General features: G+C 40.6%; 2 protein-coding genes across 9 annotated transcripts in view; both read right to left on the reverse strand.

The window, feature by feature from the left end:
- The window catches only part of LOC124043421 (tropomyosin alpha-3 chain), a 36,426-nt gene extending 33,517 nt beyond the window's left edge, over window positions 1-2,909 (reverse strand). For 2 of the 4 annotated variants that reach the window (XM_046362020.1, XM_046362021.1), the window contains exons 1-2: window positions 2,670-2,907; window positions 917-1,042 (exon numbers count right to left, since the gene is read on the reverse strand). In XM_046362020.1, coding sequence (XP_046217976.1) covers window positions 917-1,042; window positions 2,670-2,783 — 240 coding nt within the window. In that variant the 5' untranslated portion in view covers window positions 2,784-2,907. Of the gene's footprint in view, window positions 1-916; window positions 1,043-2,669 lie in introns of all 4 variants that reach the window. The other 2 variants (XM_046362022.1, XM_046362019.1) reach the window with 2 other exon arrangements.
- A 3,371-nt stretch (window positions 2,910-6,280) lies between these two features.
- LOC124043418 (rho guanine nucleotide exchange factor 2-like) overlaps window positions 6,281-20,051 on the reverse strand; it is a 63,894-nt gene continuing 50,123 nt past the window's right edge. For all 5 annotated transcript variants that reach the window (XM_046362011.1, XM_046362010.1, XM_046362012.1 and 2 more), the window contains 7 exons: window positions 16,352-16,450; window positions 16,202-16,251; window positions 11,956-11,997; window positions 11,658-11,708; window positions 10,676-11,011; window positions 10,263-10,443; window positions 6,281-7,846 (listed from right to left, as the gene is read on the reverse strand). In XM_046362011.1, coding sequence (XP_046217967.1) covers window positions 7,773-7,846; window positions 10,263-10,443; window positions 10,676-11,011; window positions 11,658-11,708; window positions 11,956-11,997; window positions 16,202-16,251; window positions 16,352-16,450 — 833 coding nt within the window. In that variant the 3' untranslated portion in view covers window positions 6,281-7,772. The remainder of the gene's footprint in view (window positions 7,847-10,262; window positions 10,444-10,675; window positions 11,012-11,657; window positions 11,709-11,955; window positions 11,998-16,201; window positions 16,252-16,351; window positions 16,451-20,051) is intronic.

The raw sequence follows: 20,051 nt of genomic DNA on the forward strand, positions 1-20,051 counted from the left end.
AGCATGATTAGTGTGATAGTCACAGTTCGACTGGATGACATCATGGTCAGAATATGTGGATAAAACAGCAGCAGCTGTGGATGGGTGGATGGGTGACCGGAGGGAATGAGAAGAATGGGAGGGAGGGGAGAGACACTAGGCACCAGGTTTAACCTCCTGTGGTCAGTACCACCCTGCATCCAACTGCTGGCTTGCCTCTGAAGCTAAGCAGGGTTGATCCTGGTTGGTCCCTGGATGGGAGACCAGATGCTGCTGGAAGTGGTGTTGTAGGGCCAGTAGCAGTCACTTTTTCCTTTGGTCTAAAAATAAAATATCCCAATGCCCCAGGGAAGTGATTGGGCACATTGCCCTGTGTAGGGTGCCATCTTTCGGATAGGACGTTAAACGGGTGTCCTGACTCTCTGTGGTCACCAAAGATCCCATGGCACTTATCTTAAAATTCCCAATCTGGCCCTCATATCTGGCCCACCTAGTTTTCCCCAGCTTCAAATTGTCTCATTTTTCCCCTGTAACTATTATTTTCATAGTACAAGTGTGTTTACTTTGACATACAGTATGTACTATGAGCATGTATGAGGCTTTTGGTGCCTTCAAGCTTGCTAAATGCTTAATGGGTACCTGCACAGAACCTGCATCGCTCCAGGTTCAAAGCTCTTATTTGTGACTTACTAAAGCCTCTGTCTAGATCTGACTACCCATGTTTCTCCACAATTTCATGGAATCCAATTGGTAATTACAGTCTTGTCTCATCGCTGCATCTTCTGGACGGACTCGGAAGAGGCAAAGGTCGAGAGACATGCGTCCTCCGAAACACATTGTCCTCGTAACACATTGTCTTCGTAATACTATTGTCCTCGTAATACTATTGGCCTCATAATACTTCATGTAAGACCTAGGAAGAACACAACACACTTACATCTGCGGCCTTCTTGTCTGCAACCTCCAATTTCTCCTGGGCATCCTTCAAAGCCTCAGAGTATTTGTCCAGCTCATCCTCAGTTCCCTTCAGCTTCTTCTGCATTTGCAGCAACTCATCCTCGTGCTGAGACAGAGAGAGTGAGAGAAGGAGGGAGGGCAAGAAGAGGAAAGAGAGATGGAGAAAGGGCGCGTGAGATTTGCACACTCTTTTCACACTATGGTGCGGACCTGAATCGTACTATGCCGGCGCTGACATTTTCTTTTCACCTTGACCTTTTCAACAAGGTTCAATCAACTATGGTGGATACATAACCAGGCCAGCACAGTAAAGCTCGGCTCATTAGTGTGAAAATAGTATTTGTTAACTGATAGCCTCATAGCCCTGTCCATATCCATTCATCAAGGCATCTTTGACTGTCACCCAAGCCTGGGTTCAAATAGTAGTTTTCATCTTTAAAATACTTTGAGCATTTGATTGAGCCTTCCTGGGGTGGCACATGGGCCGGTTTTACACTTTTGAGACTATTCCATTGGCTCATTGCGCCAGGCAAGATTTTTTAAAGTATTTGAAAGAAAACAAATACTATTTGAACCCGTCTCTGCAGCCGCCTCACCTGTCCTCTTGTCACAAATAACCTAAAGCCTGATGACAGGCCTGGCGTGGTTCCACTTCAACGCCATCTAGATATAAATACTACCTCTGGATGGACAATCACTCAGTGAATGGATCCACTGTCGTATTCCATCCTAGTGTCTAGCCCTTCGCAATTTCTCAGTGGAGAGATCACTAGCTAAACCACTCCAGCCTTGACAGACAGCCTGTCTGGCCTTGCTAATGAGAGAAATATGGTCTAAAGTTTCTATCATGTTGTCTTGGCATGGTTTTGAATTTTCCAGTGTCTTTTTTTTCCTGGACAGGGGTCACTTTGGATTCAGTTGTTAAGTCCAGTTAACTCAGTCCTATTCTTATCCTAACCTCTAGTATTGAGTAATGTCATGAGCTTTTGTTCTCATTTTCAAGAATAATACATTAAATCACTGGAATGTAAAAGAAAACCTTTACAAATAAAAGTATATATATCTATATCTATATATATATATTATACACACACACATACATACATACAAATCTGTTACAAACACATCTAGAAAAGCAGGTGAGATGACTCTTTCACTAACCAGTATATTGCAATATCGGTTTAACATTTCACATCTGTTTTGACCAATTACTTCTGAACTTTTTAGACTTTTAACAATGACAGGCCAAGGGGTTGTAACTGAGTTATATCTAAGCAGATGACTACCGCTGACCATTTTCAATAACACAGCCACATCATGGAAACCTATAAGCTATTTCACCTTTCAAGACTTCCACTCCCCATCCCTGTCTCAGTGGGCAAAATTTGTCATGGGATGTTAAAATGACATTTTCTGGTGGTTAATTGGATTTCTACTTGTACAGACAATACAAACAGGGCTCTGGTCAGAAGTAGTGTTATATATAGGGACTAGGATGCTATTTATGACAGAGCCACACATCTTTTTCTGGTCACTAAAAAGACTTTGGAAAAAAACGTCCTTGTACAATAAATATACAACCTGACCATGACGCAAAATAAATTACGTCATTGTAACCAGTTTTGCTCCCTAGGGTAGTAGTAGCCTATAATAGGCGGTCAAGGGACCGCTCAAGGTGTCCATGTTCCTTTCCATGATAGAGCCCCCCCTTCTCTTTAATGTTGTTGGCCCACCTGCTTGCTCCTCTCCTCGGCTGCCTTCTTGTCAGTATCGGCTTGTTCTGCCGCGTCCAGAGCGTTCTCCTTATCCAGCTTCAACATAAGCATCTTCTTCTTGACTGCCTCCATTTTTAAAGGTTTTTTGGGTTTTTTGACTGAGGGGGTAAAGGGTGCAGGACAGTCAAGTCTGGTCTACTCAGTGGAACAGGAGAGAGAGGGAGAGAAGGAGGGAGGGAGAAAGAGCAGAGGAGAGACCAAACTCATGGATAGAGAGAGAACATATATATCCCCAAGTGTAGATGGCCACACCCACAAACATGTACCTCCCACTTTAGCCTTCTGGCTCCACCCAACTCAATCCTTTAAAGCGCCATTCTTCAAAGTGATCTACTGATCGTCCCTCTCCATAATAAAGCAAAGTAGGATGAACGTACTTTGATGTTGCGTTGTTCCCCTGATGGTTAAGGTCAGGTTTGGGGAACGCAAGCGGATTCTAGATCTGTGCATACAGGCAACTTTTACAGGCAGAAAGAAAGCCTGGTCCCCAAGTACCCATCCATTTCCCTCTGTCTTCCTGTGTCAGCTGTCATTTTCTTTGACATGTTTAACATATATTGTACGTTTCCTGCTGTGTGGACTTTTAGTAATAAAAAGTGAGATGGTGGGAGAGAGAAATATAGAGAAGGACAATGAGAGTGGGGCATAGAGGATTAGGCAGATGCTGTCATAAAACAAAAGAAACAGTTGTTTTTTTGTCTTCCAAACACGCATGCATGCACACACACAGGGTTCGAATTACAGAGGTGTCTAGGGGTGCAGGGTAGTGGACACTCCCATAACAAATCAGGAAACCCCGAGAGCATAGCTCTGGGCACACCTTAAATTGTTGAAAATATTAGTTAGCTTCAGTGTTTGAAATTACAACCGTGGCAACAAAACCACCAAACAGTAGTACCTTGTCTTATTCATCCAAATTACATATTGGGTTGGTTACCCTATAAGGATTATATTGACAAGACAGCAATCTATCCTTTGGTTTTTACCTGGCCACTGTCTCCAAACTCTAAAATGTTTTGCATTTCTTGCCAAAAACCAATGCAAGTCAATGTCCCCGATATAAGCATGTCCAAATCATCTTAAAAAAGTAACTTTATTGAACTAAACAATTCATAATAATAATAATAATAATAATAATTTTAGGCATTGGGATCATTTAGACATGAAACGCTAAACATGCTAACAAGGAGAAAGCACTTCATCTCAACAACTTATTCTAAATAATCATGGCAGAGTAAATATTGAGGTCATAAACTTATACTACTTCATAACTCTTATAACAGTTCAGCAACACCTGCTCATGTGCCTGACACCCCTACTGCAAACTCCAACACTCTTAAACATAAACTTGACAGCCAAAGATAGTGACTGAAAGAGAGATGCCTTTCTATTTTAATGTTAGATTAGTTCATTTTAGCTAATGTTAGATTAAAGGTCAGAGGTTAGATCAAGGTGGAAAAGTCAAAAAAACTTAGGGCCCGATTCAATCAATCAGATCCGCTTTAGCCGACATACATGTCAAATCCCCAAGCAGCATTATACCTAAAGCGGATATTGGCTGCACGGAGTTGCATTTAAAATAAATCCCATGCAGCCAAAGTTTGTGCACTAGAGTTGTGAGATTAAATCTACACCTCAATCAGGTTGATATAATTCCTAATTTGTGTTATGATTTTCAATTTGAGCGTCATTTTTTCTATTTCGCCTACACTTCCTAGTTCTGAACATAAAACGTGAGTGAGATGGGTGTGGCTTCCTGACAATTATCAAGAGCAGCTTCTCACTGATTTTCCAACTCCAAGCAGTTACACTGGGGAGGCAGGTAGCCTAGCAGTCAGAGCGTTGGGCCAGTAACCGAAAGGTTGCTGGAACTAATCCTCGAGCTGACAAGGTACAAATCATTCTGCCCCTGAAAAAGGCAGTTAACCCACTGTTCCCCGGTAGGCCGTCATTGTAAATAAGAATGTGTTCTTAACTGACTTGCCTAGTTAAATAAAGGTTACGGCCAAAACATCAGCTATGCGGGTGTCGGCTATCTCCGGTTAAAATAGGCCTTAGTTATAGTGCTGAGGTCACGTCCAAGGTAGGCCTTAGCTAGGGCTGAGGTCACGTCCAAGGTTTCTAACTCTTCTAATAGTTGCCACACTTGTTAAATGTAAGAACAATTTAAGCCAGTTTGGTTGTACTGTGACCTACCTAAAACTTTACGAATACTATAAATCGGGCGATTATTTAAGTGCAGGAGGAAAAGAAAAGAAAGAGACATGGTGGGGAGGAAGGGAAAGAGGTACAGTACAGCTTCCCGGTAACCCCACTCCCCTTGCTCCTCTCCTGGACCACCGGAGCTTGTCTGGGCTTACAGTGCCATGGCATCCCCAACGTTGGGAAATTCCAATGATAAATGGGGTGCAGGCGGGGCGTAGAGGGGCGACCACTATGCCAGCTATGGGGATATTTATACATGTTACTTGGCTGACATTGTCCCTAGGATTAGGGAGGGAGGGATAGAAAGAAACAAAGAGGGATAGATAGATATATATATATATATAGCTAGAGAGAAAGAGAGAGGTAGTGGACAAGTGACAGGGTTAGTGATGGGAGAACAGAGAGAATACATGTCACATGGTCAACATTGTGTCCAGGTTTAGACTGTGAAAGGGAGGAAGAGGGAGCGAGAAAGAGAAATTAAGAGATGCCGAAGAGAGGGAGATAGAACCTGTCCAGAAACAACTTCTCATGGAGATGAGAAAACGAGAGTAAGAGGGTCAGAGATGGTGACAGATGGGAGAGGAAATTAATACAAAATTGTATAGAGGAAGTTAAAAATGTTAAAAGGGAAAAGAGATGGAGAAGGAGAAGTAAGTGTGTTGGGGTTTGATAGGTTTGACCTGATGTTTCGGTAAAGGCATTAAGCCATAGTGAGGGGTTTAGGGGGAGGTATTTGGGGAAGCGGTGTCAGCCTACAGAGTGTGAGACAGTGAGATACTTGAGCTCGGTCCCTCCCAAAAGACAGCTGCTTTTTTACCACCGAATTGGATTGACATACTAAAGGGGATCGTCAAAGTCTGATATGATGAGCTTTGGTATCCATGATTTGGATTGGTCTGTACAATGTACCACTTTAAAGCTGAGATGGATTTGATTACCAGCATGCAGTGGTAATGCTTCAGGTAAGAGCAACTGTCGACAACACTTCTTTGGACCTTTTCATCACAAGGACTACCTAAAACTGTCATACTAATGACGTACAGATGTCAACCAGTCATGACAACTGTCACAAACCTTCACCTAGGCATACTTCCAATTAGGATAGGCATACTGCCAACACACTTACCTTAACAGTTTGTGTCAGGGGTATGATCAATTGTGGAAATAAGTCTTCATTACTACACCATTTGTTGTTTTGACAGAGGGCCCAAGTGACGTGGAGCACAAATCAGGAAGATATGACCTTTACACCAGCACAGGGTATAGTAAGAACTTGTCAAAAACAAGTGGATATGTCATCGATGCACAACTATGCCTATTGACACTATAACTTTAATATTAAAACAACTGGAGGCAAAACATTTGGATTTGACATTCATATCTTTAGTATGGCTTTCTGTAAACCGCAATTGAATACAGTAGTTTCCTCATCAAAGACATACACAAAATCATTGCCTTTGTCATTTTCAGCCAAATTTATACACACTCTGCAAGCCAGCAAAATATGGTACAATAGTCAAATTAACAGATGACAAGAAATTACAACAAGAAAGTGTCAATTAAAGCATTTTAGTTTCAAAACAATGTAAAGGCAAATATAATAGTTGCTCGGCTGTCCGTTGCTCAAAAATAGTCTCCAAAGTCACTTGTTTAGTCCTTAACAGAGAAGACTCCATTTTATATTTCCATGTTGGCAAAAAAGTTGAATTACCCTATCCCTCAAGGCATCTCAAAATGGATGACATGGTGCATTGTCCTTGTTCCATTTTCCAACGTCTTGGCCTTTTCTTTGTAAAGATGAAAACCAAAGCAATATTGACAGCTTTTTAAATGTTTTATATAGTCGACCAAGTCCACTGGAGTTCAACTTTTAAACTACACTGCTTATATGTAGATGCACCTGTAGTGATGCATTCTTTTGTCCATTTAGATAAAACTTTATTTCATTCTCCCTTATTGCCAGGTATTTACTTAGTAACTACATGGTAACTGCAAAATTAACTCTGGTAACTACTTGAAATGAATTGTTAACAATTGTCACTTCCCTATATTTTAGACGAAGAATCCCCAAGGTTTCTAAATAAAAACATGAGAATTAGAGTAAAATACAGTGCTACCTCTACTTCTTATACAGTCACTAATGCTTGAGGTCTTAACTTACCTGCTTAAATAATGAAGGACGGAAGAATAAATAAACAAATCATTAGCATCATAAACAGCGTTGAGAATTAGATCACCCTAATTATGGAAATGTAAAGGACTCAAGTGTGTGTGTGAGCGCGTATGACTGTGTGTGTGTTTGTGCATGTTTGTGTCTGTGTGTCATATTGGTGTTTCTGTGTGTGTCCCAGCACAAACAGCCACCTACATACGTCCACATCCAACATCCTAATGCACAATAGCAGCTATCCAATCAATGTCATTAATTCAGTATTCCATTCACCTAAATAGACAAAAACCCATCAGATTTGATTAGCTTTTATATTTGCTGTCCATTTCTTGCATATTTTTCTTTGGAATATCATCATTGCATAACTCCCTTCCTGTTATTCACGCCACTCTAATAGGCCCTCATTGGTCCAGCATCGATTCCAAAATGGAGCAATACATATCCAAATAATCCCAAGCAAGAAATACGAAAGAATATAACGTAAAGTCACATATTGCCACTGGTCGTGTACTGTAAAGCAAAAGCCACAGAACAAATATATAGATCTATATTTGAAAATTAATATGATACTTCCTTTTTAGTGTAAAAAGAGGAAGACTATTTCAAGTTCAGTTCTCTTGTTCTCTTCGGCCTATTTTTGAGAGTAGGGGAGGTGGGGTCCAGTCTTTGTTTCTGGAGGGTCATTAGCAATGTGACACGTCAGGCTCTCGTGGTAGTTCTGCTGTGGCTTCGCTCTCCTCTGGAATGTCCTGAAGATCTGAGTAAAGAGACAATTAGCCAATTAAAAATGTACATCAAAGTTGCAAAAAAACACATGGCCTTTATTATAATTGCCATAGATAGTTGTTAATCACAGACTCTTTAGAATAGTGGCAAACAGGTTATTTTCATACAAACTTGAATGGTTCTGTACTCGCTTTTGTTTCATTGGTCTGCAGATCATTGGTGTAGTGCGTTCCTTTTCTGGCAAATACGTTAATGTGCTTTTAACATTAGTCATCTTGGATGCTAGCCTCTCTCTTAATTTCAGCTATATATATATATATTAAATTGTGGAGAGTAGAGACACCAGCACTGTAATTTCTCATCAGGGAGTAGAATAAGTGAGCTGAGTACTAGGTCTGGAAAGACATCTCCACCCACACACCTAACACTGACAGAAGCAGCGGGATGTGAGGTGTTCGCACGCGCACATAGAGAGAACATGATGTGAGAAGGGCAGCGATGGTGTGTGTGTGTGTGTGTGTGTGTGTGTGTGTGTGTGTGTGTGTGTGTGTGTGTGTGTGTGTGTGTGTGTGTGTGTGTGTGTGTGTGTGTGTGTGTGTGTGTGTGTGTGTGTGTGTGCGCCAGAAAGAGAGTTTGTGCCTCATCACAAAATCGATGTGTTATATAAAACTGTGTGTGGGCTTGCATTAGCATTATTGAGGGGACAGAGGTGAGCTCATCTCTGCTAAAGCACATCTCTGTATAATGATACTGCAGTGGGGATATCCCCTCTAGGGAATGTTAGATTTCTTTATATTTTGTATATTGCTGGTTTTTGCTGTTAGAACAGAATTACTCTGTTCTGAAAGCCCTGACATTAACAATAGTAAAGCATCTACAGCAGGGCCGGTGTAGAAGGCAGTCCTTAGGGAGCCTGGCCCGCCCTACCATAGAATACCTCCTGGCCCGTCCAAAGAAAATGTATGGTTGAATGAAATGTAGAGTATCTTAAACTTATGATATATAGCACATTTCCCAAACATATTTTATGTAATATTAAATATGACGGTTTTAGACCCATCATAAATGCATTATGAAGCCACGTCTCTTTTTACCATTTCACATTAGCAGTGAGTTCAGAAAGTATTCATACACCTTGACTTATTCCACATTTTGTTGTGTTACAGCCTGAATTCAAAATGGATGATTAAAAAAAACAATACACCATAATGACAAAGTGAAAACATGTTTTAGACATTTTTGTATTGCAAATTAAATACAGAAATATTGATTTGACATAAATATGACTGGGTGTATTGCTACACCGTTCAAAGTGTAATAACTTCACCGTGCTCAAAGGAATATTCAATGTCGGCTTTTTATTACATTTTTACCCAACTACCAATAGGTGCCGTTCTTTGTGAGGCATTGGAAAACATCCCTGGTCTTTGTGGTTGAATCTGTGTTTGAAATTCACTGCTCAACTGGGGGACCTTACAGATATTTGTATGTGTGAGGTACAGAGATGAGTCCTTAATGTGACTTATTCAGCACATTTTTACTCCTGAACCTATTTAGGCTTGCCAAAACAAAGGGGTTGAATAATTATTGACTCAAGACATATCAGCTTTTAATTTTTAATTAACAAATTCACTTTGATATTATGGGGTATTGTGTGTAGGCCAGTAACAAAACATCTCAATTGAATCCATTTTAAATTCAGGTTATAACAGAATGTAGAAAAAAAATTAAGGGTTGTGAATGTCATGAGATCTTTCCATTTCTTGCACACCTCTTCCACTGACCTGCAGCCAAGCTCCCCACTCTACTCATGTACTTTACTACTTCAAGGTTTAGGTCTTTTCCCCTGTTTGTAGCAGTGCTATCAATTTAACTGTTAGAATTTCTATATATGTTTGTTATACAGCTCTACAGTCTTATTTCAGTATCTGAAAAGTTTTATTTTATTTTATGGACTTCCATTGCGCCAAATATGGTAGCTATCCCATTATTTACTTTTGTAAACTGATTGTAGGTAAGCAATGACCGCTGCCTAGCAACAGTCACTATGAATCTTCTAATCATATGAATGAGCACTGCTTACGTCGGATTTAGCTACGACGAGTCTTATTTTTGGTTAGTGCAACAGGTGTAAATTCTGATCACAACGTCGGACATAGCTAGGCCCAATCTAGCATTTATGACCAACTTAAAAAAATATATACATATATATATATTATTATTTTTTACAAATGCTGGTGCAACCGGCCCCTGGTGCCAAAATGTTACTGCAGTGTGTCAGCAAATTAGAGGTTTCTCCTATTCATCAAAGGCAAAGATACTTATAGGTTTCCGCATTCATCGGTGTCTGGTGTTAGCTAGTAACTGGCTAGCTAGGTTTTCAGCCAGCATGAAACAAAACTCATCTTATTCCATCAAGAGACATGCCAAACGTAAGATTTACACACCTCGGGGACTCTCCGAGCGCGGTAACGCTTTGGCCTCCTTCTCCTCCTCCTCCTCCTCATCTGACGTCACCTCCACCTCCACATCACTGCCTTCCTGATGCCCCTCCGAATGCTCGATTGACTCTTGGCTGGCCAATTTGGTGTCCTCGTCGGTTTCACTTGCTTTACGAAGGGGTGGAGCCTAGGCAAGATGACAAGTGTTAAGTGGAACGACAAATCAGATTGTAACACCTACGGACAATTAATTTCTATATTTGGCTAATGTATAACCTATATTAACTCAACTCAGTTGAGTGAGAGCATATTCCCATCTTTCAGATTCTCATCTACAACAATGAGTGGGCTAAGAATTAGTGCATCCCCCTATAGTTAAGCTAAGTGCAACTACCCACAGTGCCAGTGAGTAGCTCTACCTGCTCTGAGCCTGCAGGTCCCACACTGTCAAACACGGTGGTACTGTGGACCTTCATGTCGCGGACCTGCCTCTCCAGCTGGGCTCGGGCCTTTTCGCTGTCCCTCAGGCGGCCATCGGCCCCTCGCAGCCTACCCAGCTCCTCCTGCAGGAGGCTGTGCTGCCTCTGGAGAAGGGCCAGCTCCCCAATGGCCGCCCCTGTGCTGGCTTCGGCCATGCCTGCGTCACGTGAAAGGGAGCGCCACACCCGTCCGGTGGGCGTGGTCGGGGCATCAACTGGCGGGCCATCAGAGCGCAGGCAGAGCTCCAGGATGGAGTCCTGCTTGATCACAGTGCCCTGGGAGAGGAGAACGAGAGTAAGTTAGAAGGGAATGAAGGGAGATATGAGGAGAGTTTGAGGGTTTGAGAAACAGCTTCCATCTCCAGGCAATCAGACTGTTAAACAGTCACCACTAAGTGGCCTCCGCCCTGAACTTAGTCACTGTTCTAGCCGGCTACCACCGAGTACTCTACCCTGCACCTCAGAGACTACTGGTCACTTTAATAATGTTTACATACCATTTCATCCACTTTATATGAGTATACTGTATTCTATTCATGGCTAATCCTATTTAAAACTTATTTGAAAAAGAATCTGGATATATTTATAGATGCCACAATAGAAAATACATTTATTTTGTTAACTGTGAGATAATGGAAGGAAAATAATACATTACTATTCAAGCAGATTAAAGAAGCAGAAACCTAAGCAGGTCTAATGTAACTAACTAAATTCTACATCAGTTGGTACGTCCTACTGTAACCTCCACAGTAAATATATGGGAGACCTGGGTCAAATATTAAGTAAAATACGCTGAAATACTTGAGCTTCTCGGCCCATTAAAACAAATGAAATAGTCCAGAAAATGCAAACTCAGCTAAATAAAGAATATTTGACAATTGTATTTGACTCAGGTCTGGTACAAAGAGATGCATCCACTGACCTGGAGGGCATGAAGGTGGGCAGTAAGGTTGACCAGCCTCTGATACACTTCCTGAAAAACATACCATCAGTGAATACAATAAATATTATGCCAACACAATCAAGAGCAAATACCAACACCATTACTCATGATAATAGGCTATATAGATATACACACACACAGACACACAAAATAAAACAAACACAACCTCCTGCCATCTCCAGTCAAATATTTCAGTGGGTTCTCTTAGCTAGTTAGCCATGTACGGATAAAGTGACAATAGTTCCTTATGAGATTGAGTGAACATTTACTACTGTACCTCGGTTGAGGGCCTATCTCCAGCCTGATTCCCATTCCAGTCCTGGGAAATGTGAAATATTATACACTTAAATCAACACTATATTTGACAATTGTTGTGAATAAACTATTGTTTATTCACAACATGTCAGAAAGCAATATCAGATTAATTGGGTGTAAGAATAAATTAAATAAACAAAACAACAATTAATGCCACAGAGCTAAACTGAGAAGTTTCATGCAAACATAATACAGTAAACTAAAATACTTTTAAACAAAGATATTAGTATGATCCTCATATGACTTGGTTTCTGTCTTTTGAAATTCAAAATTCCATTAAATGAAGCAAATGACTCACTGATTGATTGATTGTATTATAGAATTGCTTCATATCACAAGAGAAATTCAACTCCTTCGGTGGTGAAAAATGTTTAACAAACTATACTGAACTATAAACGCAACATTTTAAGATTTCACAAAGTTACAGTTCATATAAGGAAATCATTCAATTAAAATATATTCATTAGGCCCTAATCTATGGATTTCACATGACTGGGAATACAGATATGCATTTGTTGGTCACAGATAACTTTAAAAAACAAGTAGGGTTGCGGCTCAGAAAAACAGTCAGTATCTGGTGTGACCACCTTTTGCCTCATGCAGCGCGACACATCTCCTTCACTTAGAGTTGATTGTGGCCTATGGAATGTTGTCCCACTCCTTTTCAATGGCTGTGTGAAGTCGCTGGATTTTGGCGGAAACTGGAACATGCTTTCGTACACGTTGATCCAGAGCATCCCAAACATGCTCAATGAGGGACATGTCTGGTGGGAATGCAAGCCATGGAAGAACTGGGACAATTTCAGCTTTGTTTCAGAACATTCAATTATCTGGAATGAGCTCTGGTGCCAATTGCACGCTCCCTCAAAATATGAGACATCGGTGGCATTGTGTTCTGTGACAAAACTGCACATTTTAGAGTGGCCTTTTATCATCCCAGCACAAGATGCACCTGTGTAATGATCATGCTGTTTAATCAGCTGCTTGATATGCCACACCTATAATAATAATATAATATAATAATATAATAATATATGCCATTTAGCAGACGCTTTTATCCAAAGCGACTTACAGTCATGTGTGCATACATTCTACGTATGGGTGATCCCGGGAATCGAACCCACTACCCTGGCGTTACAAGCGCCATGCTCTACTAACTGAGCTACCAACTGTCAGGTGGATGGATTATCTTGGCAAAGGAGAAATGACCACTAAAAAGTATGTAAACAAATTTGTCCACAATATTTGAGAGAATTACGCTTTTTGTGCATATGTAACATTTCTGGGATATTTTATTTCAGTTCATGAAACCAACACTTTTACATGTTGCGTTGATATTTTTGTTCAGTGTACTTTTCAAATTTTGCAATTAATGAATATTTGTCTAAGTAAACCAGTAGGGCTTCATTGTGAAACTTTCCTATTATTGTCATGACATTTCAGAAGAGAGTTGTCAAACAGGCTCCATAAAAGAATAGTGATTGGAAAAATGGATGTTGCCATGGATACTCGACGGCACTGTTTGAAACAGAGCTGTCAAGCTGTAATAACTCAGAGCGGAAGACTCAGATAACAGAAGCCTTCACTTGAAACTTCAAACATAAAGGATTAGGCATGTTCATTAGGCACCAAACAGAAATTGGACTGAAACTATTTTTGTTATCCATTGTAAATAGCCTAATGCAGTGGTTCCCAAACCTTTTTACTCAGGCCAGGGCTCTAGACTTGTTTTTTCCACTGGTGGCACTAGTGCTACTAACTTTTTCAGTTGATGGCATCAGCGCATGATTTGGTCACACCAATAATGACCTGACCCGTGTCCTATAATGTACCTGTATTCCATACAGAACCAGACTAATAATGACTAGCCACCTTTTAAAGTAGCATGCCCTTGGCTTGACATCCAGGTAAATTTGCCCATGGCACATCGGGCCGGTGCCAATGTGAAAGCGGAAGATGCGCAAATCTTTTAAAAGTTATATTTAATTTGCGGCCTGAGCAAGTAGCCAATAATGAACTACACAAAATTACATTTGAACTTGACAATATCAGATTTACATTGATTGTTTGGTGCGCAATCTCAAAAAGAGTAATTGTTAGCAATTTTGGACAGTCACAGTTGTAGGGCACTGGTAAATTCTGTTTTCCCAGTTAGATTTTTCCAGGTTTCAGAATTTTCCCAGATTTTCATTCACAAAAATCAACTAACATTTGATGTTCTAAGTCCACATAAAATGCTTAAACAACACCAGGAGACCACTTTTGGAACAATAAAACATTTGAAATAAATATTTGGTGGGTGTAGTTTTCCTTTAATTAAATTTCACGACTAGGGACCGTTGTGTTTAGCTAGTGGGTTTTTTGTACTATACAATGTACAGTATAGGATTCATGTGATGACAGAGTTTGCAAAATAAATGCCCTGTGATTGATACAAATCATCATGATATCATTCTGCCAGGTAGACCTACTTTGCAGTTAACATTTAATTGGGAAGGTTTTTTGGGAAAGCCTTTAGAAATGTTAATTCAAACAGCTCGTGATGATTGAACTGCATATCGCAAAGATTCAAACAAGAATTCGGACTAAACTTTTTGAACGTTTCAAGCAGACCACCATTATTATCCCTCTGCCCAAGAACGCCAAAGTAACCTATCTAAATGACTATTGCCCCGTAGCACTCACATCTGTAGCTGTCTGCTAAATGACTTAAATGTAAATGTAATGTAAAATGAAATGCTTTGAAAGACTGGTCATGGCTCACATCAACACCATCACTTCGATTTACACACCGCCCCAACAGATCCACAGATGACGCAATCTCTATTGCCCTCCCCCACCTGGACAAAAGGAACACCTACATGAGAATGCTGTTCATTAACTACGGCTCAGCGTTCAACACCATAGTGCCCTCCAAGCTAAGGACCCTGGGATTAAACCCCTGCCTCTGCAACTGGATCCTGGACTTCCTGACGGGACGTCCCCAGGTGGTGAGGGTAACCAACAACACATCCGCCACGCTGACCCTCAACACGGGGCCCGTCTGGTGTGCATGCTTAGTCCCCTCCTGTACTCCCTGTTCACCCACGACTCCAACACCATCATTAAGTTTGCCGACGACATGACGGTGATAAGCCTGATCACAGATGACGATGAGACAGCCAATAGGGAGGTGATCGTGGACTACAGGTAACGGAGGGGCGATCCCACCCCCATTGACGGGCTGTAGTGGAGCAGGTCTTGAGCTTCAAGTTCCTCGGGGTCCACATCACTAAGGAATTATCAAGGTTCACAAACACCAACACATTAGTGAAGAGGGCATGACAATGCCTCGACCCTCAGGAGGCTGAAAAGAATTGGCATGGGCCCTCAGAAAGTTCTACAGCTGCACCTTTGAGAGCATCTTGACTGGATGCTTCACTGCTTGGTATGGCAAATGATTGGCACCCGAACGCAAGGCCCTACAGAGGGTAGTGCGTACAGCAGAGGTCCCTGCCATCCAGAACATCTTTAAAAAGCTGTCAGAGCAAGGCCCAAAACATTTTCAAAGACTCCAGCCACCCATGTCATAGACTGTTCTCTGCTACCGCAAGGCAAGCGTTATCAATGCACCAAGTCTGGAACTAACAGGACCCTGAACAGCTTCTACCCCTAAGCCATAAGACTCCTAAATAGTTACTTAATTAGTTAACCAATAGCTTCCCAGACTATCTACATTGACCACTTTTGACTCATCGCATACACTGCTGTTACTGTTTATTATGTATCCTGCCGCCTAGTCACTATCCCTACCTAGATGTACATATCTACCTTAATTACTTCGTAACCATGCACATCAACTTGGTACTGGTACCCCGTGTATATAGCCAAGTCATTGTTACTCATTGTGTATTTATTCCTCGTGTTATTATTTTTCTACTATTTATATTTTTTTCTCTACGCATTGTTGTGAAGGGCTCGTAAGTAAGCATTTCCCTGTTAGTCTACACCTTGATTTGATTCCCCCATGTGAACCATGCTCAATGAGTAATCTTGCCTGGGACCTGAAGAATTCTGTTAGCTTCCCGAGCTAAGGACTTGGCTTTAGCTCAGCGAGCTAAAACATTATTGTGGCGCATGGGTACCATGGTTCTAAGCCTGGTAGACCACACTAAATGACCATGCTATTATGATTATTATAATATAATCATTATTATTAAGACCTTTACCTTTGCTGCTGGGCACCCGTGCATTCCATTGAGAACCACCTCCTGGCCATCTACAAACAAACAACGGTCATCAGTGGTCATCGCTCACAATGCTATGGAGACTAGACTACTATAAGCCTCGTCAATTAATGGCATAGAGGAGTAACTCACTGATCACTAGTGCTCCCGTGTGGTTCGGGTGACCGTTGAAACTGCAGGGTAGAGGCACTGCAAAGGTGGAGCCCAGCAGTAGCTCACTCAGCCTATCCACTGGGAGACACAAATGGAGACAATACAGCATCAGTGCCTTAACAAAATGTATGGTGCGTTCATTTCAGCTCACCTGTGACAGGGTGGGTCGAGTTCACATTGTCCACATGGACAAGATATGAAGAATCTAACAAAGTATTAACATAGCAGCAAATACACAAACAAGATTAATACAAAAAGAATCATGAAAATTTAAACAAGAATCTTGTATGGCAGAAGAGTATTTTTACAAAAATCTAATAAGTAATCTAATAAGTATCTGATCTTGATAGCACATTGGTAGTATTCAGTGACAAATATAAAAACGAAGCAGGGCTTGGTTAGAACCCTGGATGGGGGACCAAAAAGATAGCTGTAGGTAAATCAACTGTCCAGTAGGAGGTGCTGCCCAGCCTATTGCTTTTTTAACCATGCAAAGTCGTATATTAAAATATAAAACATTTCTGATAGTAATTATCATGATTTTTTATATATTGTCTAATAAAAACAATGTGAAACCAACAATAACGGATAGAACATACACTTTTCTTATAATAATCGTTGTTGCTCATACGTTTCCCAATTTTGTTGTAGCTCTAAACTAGATCACCTGATTCATCTATTCAAGTTCTTGATGATCAGTGACGAGTTTAATCTGGTGTGCTAGCTCTGGAATAGATCAAATACATGGAAAAGCTGGGGGTCTCCGGGCAGAGGTTTGAGAACCACTAACATAAGGCAAAACATATCAAAATCTTAACAGATACTTAAGGTTTTTTGTACAAATTACTTTCTTCTGCCATACAAGATTATATGTTTATGATTCTTTTCCATATGGGCGGGCAAGCTAAAACAAAATGTACCCTATTAAAGCCACTCTAAATAAATAGAAAGCACCCAATGACATTTCAAATGCATATAAAACCTTCTATGATATAGTGCTCAAGGAATGACATTCCATGAGAGAAACATTAGCCTAGGGGTTGACAGCCACTTCAAATTCATAAACATACACATGATACCCACACTGAGGACTACTGTTTGTAGGGTGGAAACTGGACAACTGTACATGTCAATCAATGGTTGGGTGATGATGAGTTAACGGTTTGCTGTTTGTGTAAATGTAGCCACAGTGCCTTCAGAAAGTATTCACACCCCTGTATTTAAAATAGATTACATTTAGATTTGTTGTCAATGGCCTACACACAATAATGTCAAAGTGGAATTATGTTTTACATGATTTTTGAATGACTGCCTCATCTCTGTACCCCACACATACAATTATTTGTAAAGTCCCTCAGTCGAGCAGTGAATTTCAAACACAGAATCAACCACAAATACCAGGAAGATGCCCTTCTTTGCCTCACAAATGTGAATATGGAGCATGGTGAAGTTATTAATTACACTTTAGATGGTGTATCAATACAGTCAGTCACAACAAAGATGCAGGCGGTCCTTCCTAACTCAGTTGCCAGAGAGGAAGGAAACCGCTCAGGGATTTCCCAATGAGGCCAATGCTGACTTTAAAACAGTTAGAGGGGCAGCAGGTAGCCTAGCAGATAAGCGCTTTGGGCCAGTAACCGAAAGGCTGCTGATTCAAATCCCATGATGACGTGGACGTCTATTAAGACACCCGTTGATTAAGGCATGTGGAAGACACATTTCCGTTGAATGCATTCAGTTGTGCAACTGACTAGGTATCCCCTTTCCCTTATGGCTAAGAAAACTGAGGATGGATCAACATTGTAGTTACTCCAAAATACTAACCTAATTGACAGAGTGAAAAGGAAGCCTGTACAGAATAAAACATATTCCAAAACTGTGCATCCTGTTTGCAACAAGGTATCAAAGTAATACTGTAAAAAAGGTGGCAAAGCAATTAACATTTTGTGCTGAATACAACGTGTTATGTTTGGGGCAAATCCAATACATTATGGAGTACCACTCTCCATATTTTCACGCAGATTGGGTGGCTGTATCATGTTATGGGTGTGCTTGTAATCGTTAAGGACTGGGGTGTTTTTCAGGATAAAGAAATTCACTAAATGGAGCAAAGCAAAGGAAAAGTCCTAGAGGAAAACCTGGTTCAGTCTTGCTTTCCACCAGACACTGGGAGATTAATTCACCTTTTCAGAAAGACAACAACCTAAAACACAAAGCCAAATCTACATTGGAGATGCTTACCAAAAAGACAGTGAATATTCTTGATATGGCTGAGATACCGTTTTGACTTAAATCTACTGGTTGTCTAGCAATGACAGAGCTTGAAGAATAAAATTAAAAAGTATGTGCAGGTTGCACAATCCAGGTGTGGAAAGCTCTTCAAGACTTACCCAGAAAAACTCACAGCTGTAATCGCTGCCTAGTTTAGTATTATAAAGTATTGATTCAGGGGTGTTAATACTTATGTTAAATGAGATTTTGCTTTCATTTTCAATAAATGTTTTTTTTTTTTATCACTTTCATTATGGGGTATTGTGTATAGATGGGTGATAAAAACAAATATGTAATCCATTTTAAATGCAGGCTTTAACAACACAATGTGGACTAAGTCAAGGGGTATGAATACTTTGAGGGCACTGTACAAGGCTTTGAAAAATAAGTTCCTTCTCAGAGGACAATTAAACGGATAAGAGCGTCTGCTAAATGACTTAAATGTAAATGTAAATGTACAGACAGTACACAACTCTAATGTCTGTTTGACAGTTCCAAGTGAAGTAAAACTGTAATGTAAGCCAACCAATGGTCTTCTATGGAGGGAACTTTGAAGTCAGTCATCTGAAATGTATGGTATGTTTGGCAACTGAGCCACCACCTGGCAGATATTTTGTGCCAACACATTGCACATGCATCCGTTGAATAATGAGGAAAGTAATAGCAACAGTTGGTTGCCAAGTACAACCCGAGAACATGGCAACTTTGAAGTATCGTTGAAGTCAGTTAACACTAGAACAGTGAAAGCAGTCATTTGAACTGCTCATGAATTTATTTATTCTTAAAGTCATGCCCCATTCAGTCCTTGACTTTTCCTAAATAAGTCTATATAACACACTGCGGATGTTAGAATCTAATATCACAAACAGACCTGGAGTTATGAACAGTTTTAGAAGGGGAATGTCATTTTTTGAATGGTTTTCCCACAATGCCGCTCCTTCTACCGACAGTAGGGCCTGCTCCGCTCCTTCTACCGACATGAAGGTGCCGTGCCCAGTTGATAATCACCCCAATAATTGCCTCGAAACTGAACCTAAACTAATTTCACACATATAACGACAGATGAAATAAATGAAGTAAAGTATGATAGGGGATAAAGGGGAGAATGGATGAGTTGATGAGAGGGGAAGCGAACGATGCATAATTATGTAATCACCAATTGTGAATGAAGAACAGGGCTTGCCATTCTATTGTATTGGTATATTCTAGTTATAATCTCAAAATGGCACTTACCCTATATCAGTCCACCAAATCCACGCAGTTTTATCAGTCTACTCTGGCCTACACAGTGAGAGCGTGCAGAATTTACAACGGCAATAAGACCAAGACGAATGGATGCACATGCTGCGTTAGCGTTACTACAAAATCCAAATGAAAACGACTCAGATGGTGGGGAAGAAATTAACCA

This window comes from Oncorhynchus gorbuscha, linkage group LG09 (genome assembly GCF_021184085.1).
Source record: "Oncorhynchus gorbuscha isolate QuinsamMale2020 ecotype Even-year linkage group LG09, OgorEven_v1.0, whole genome shotgun sequence".
Taxonomy (NCBI): domain Eukaryota; kingdom Metazoa; phylum Chordata; class Actinopteri; order Salmoniformes; family Salmonidae; genus Oncorhynchus; species Oncorhynchus gorbuscha.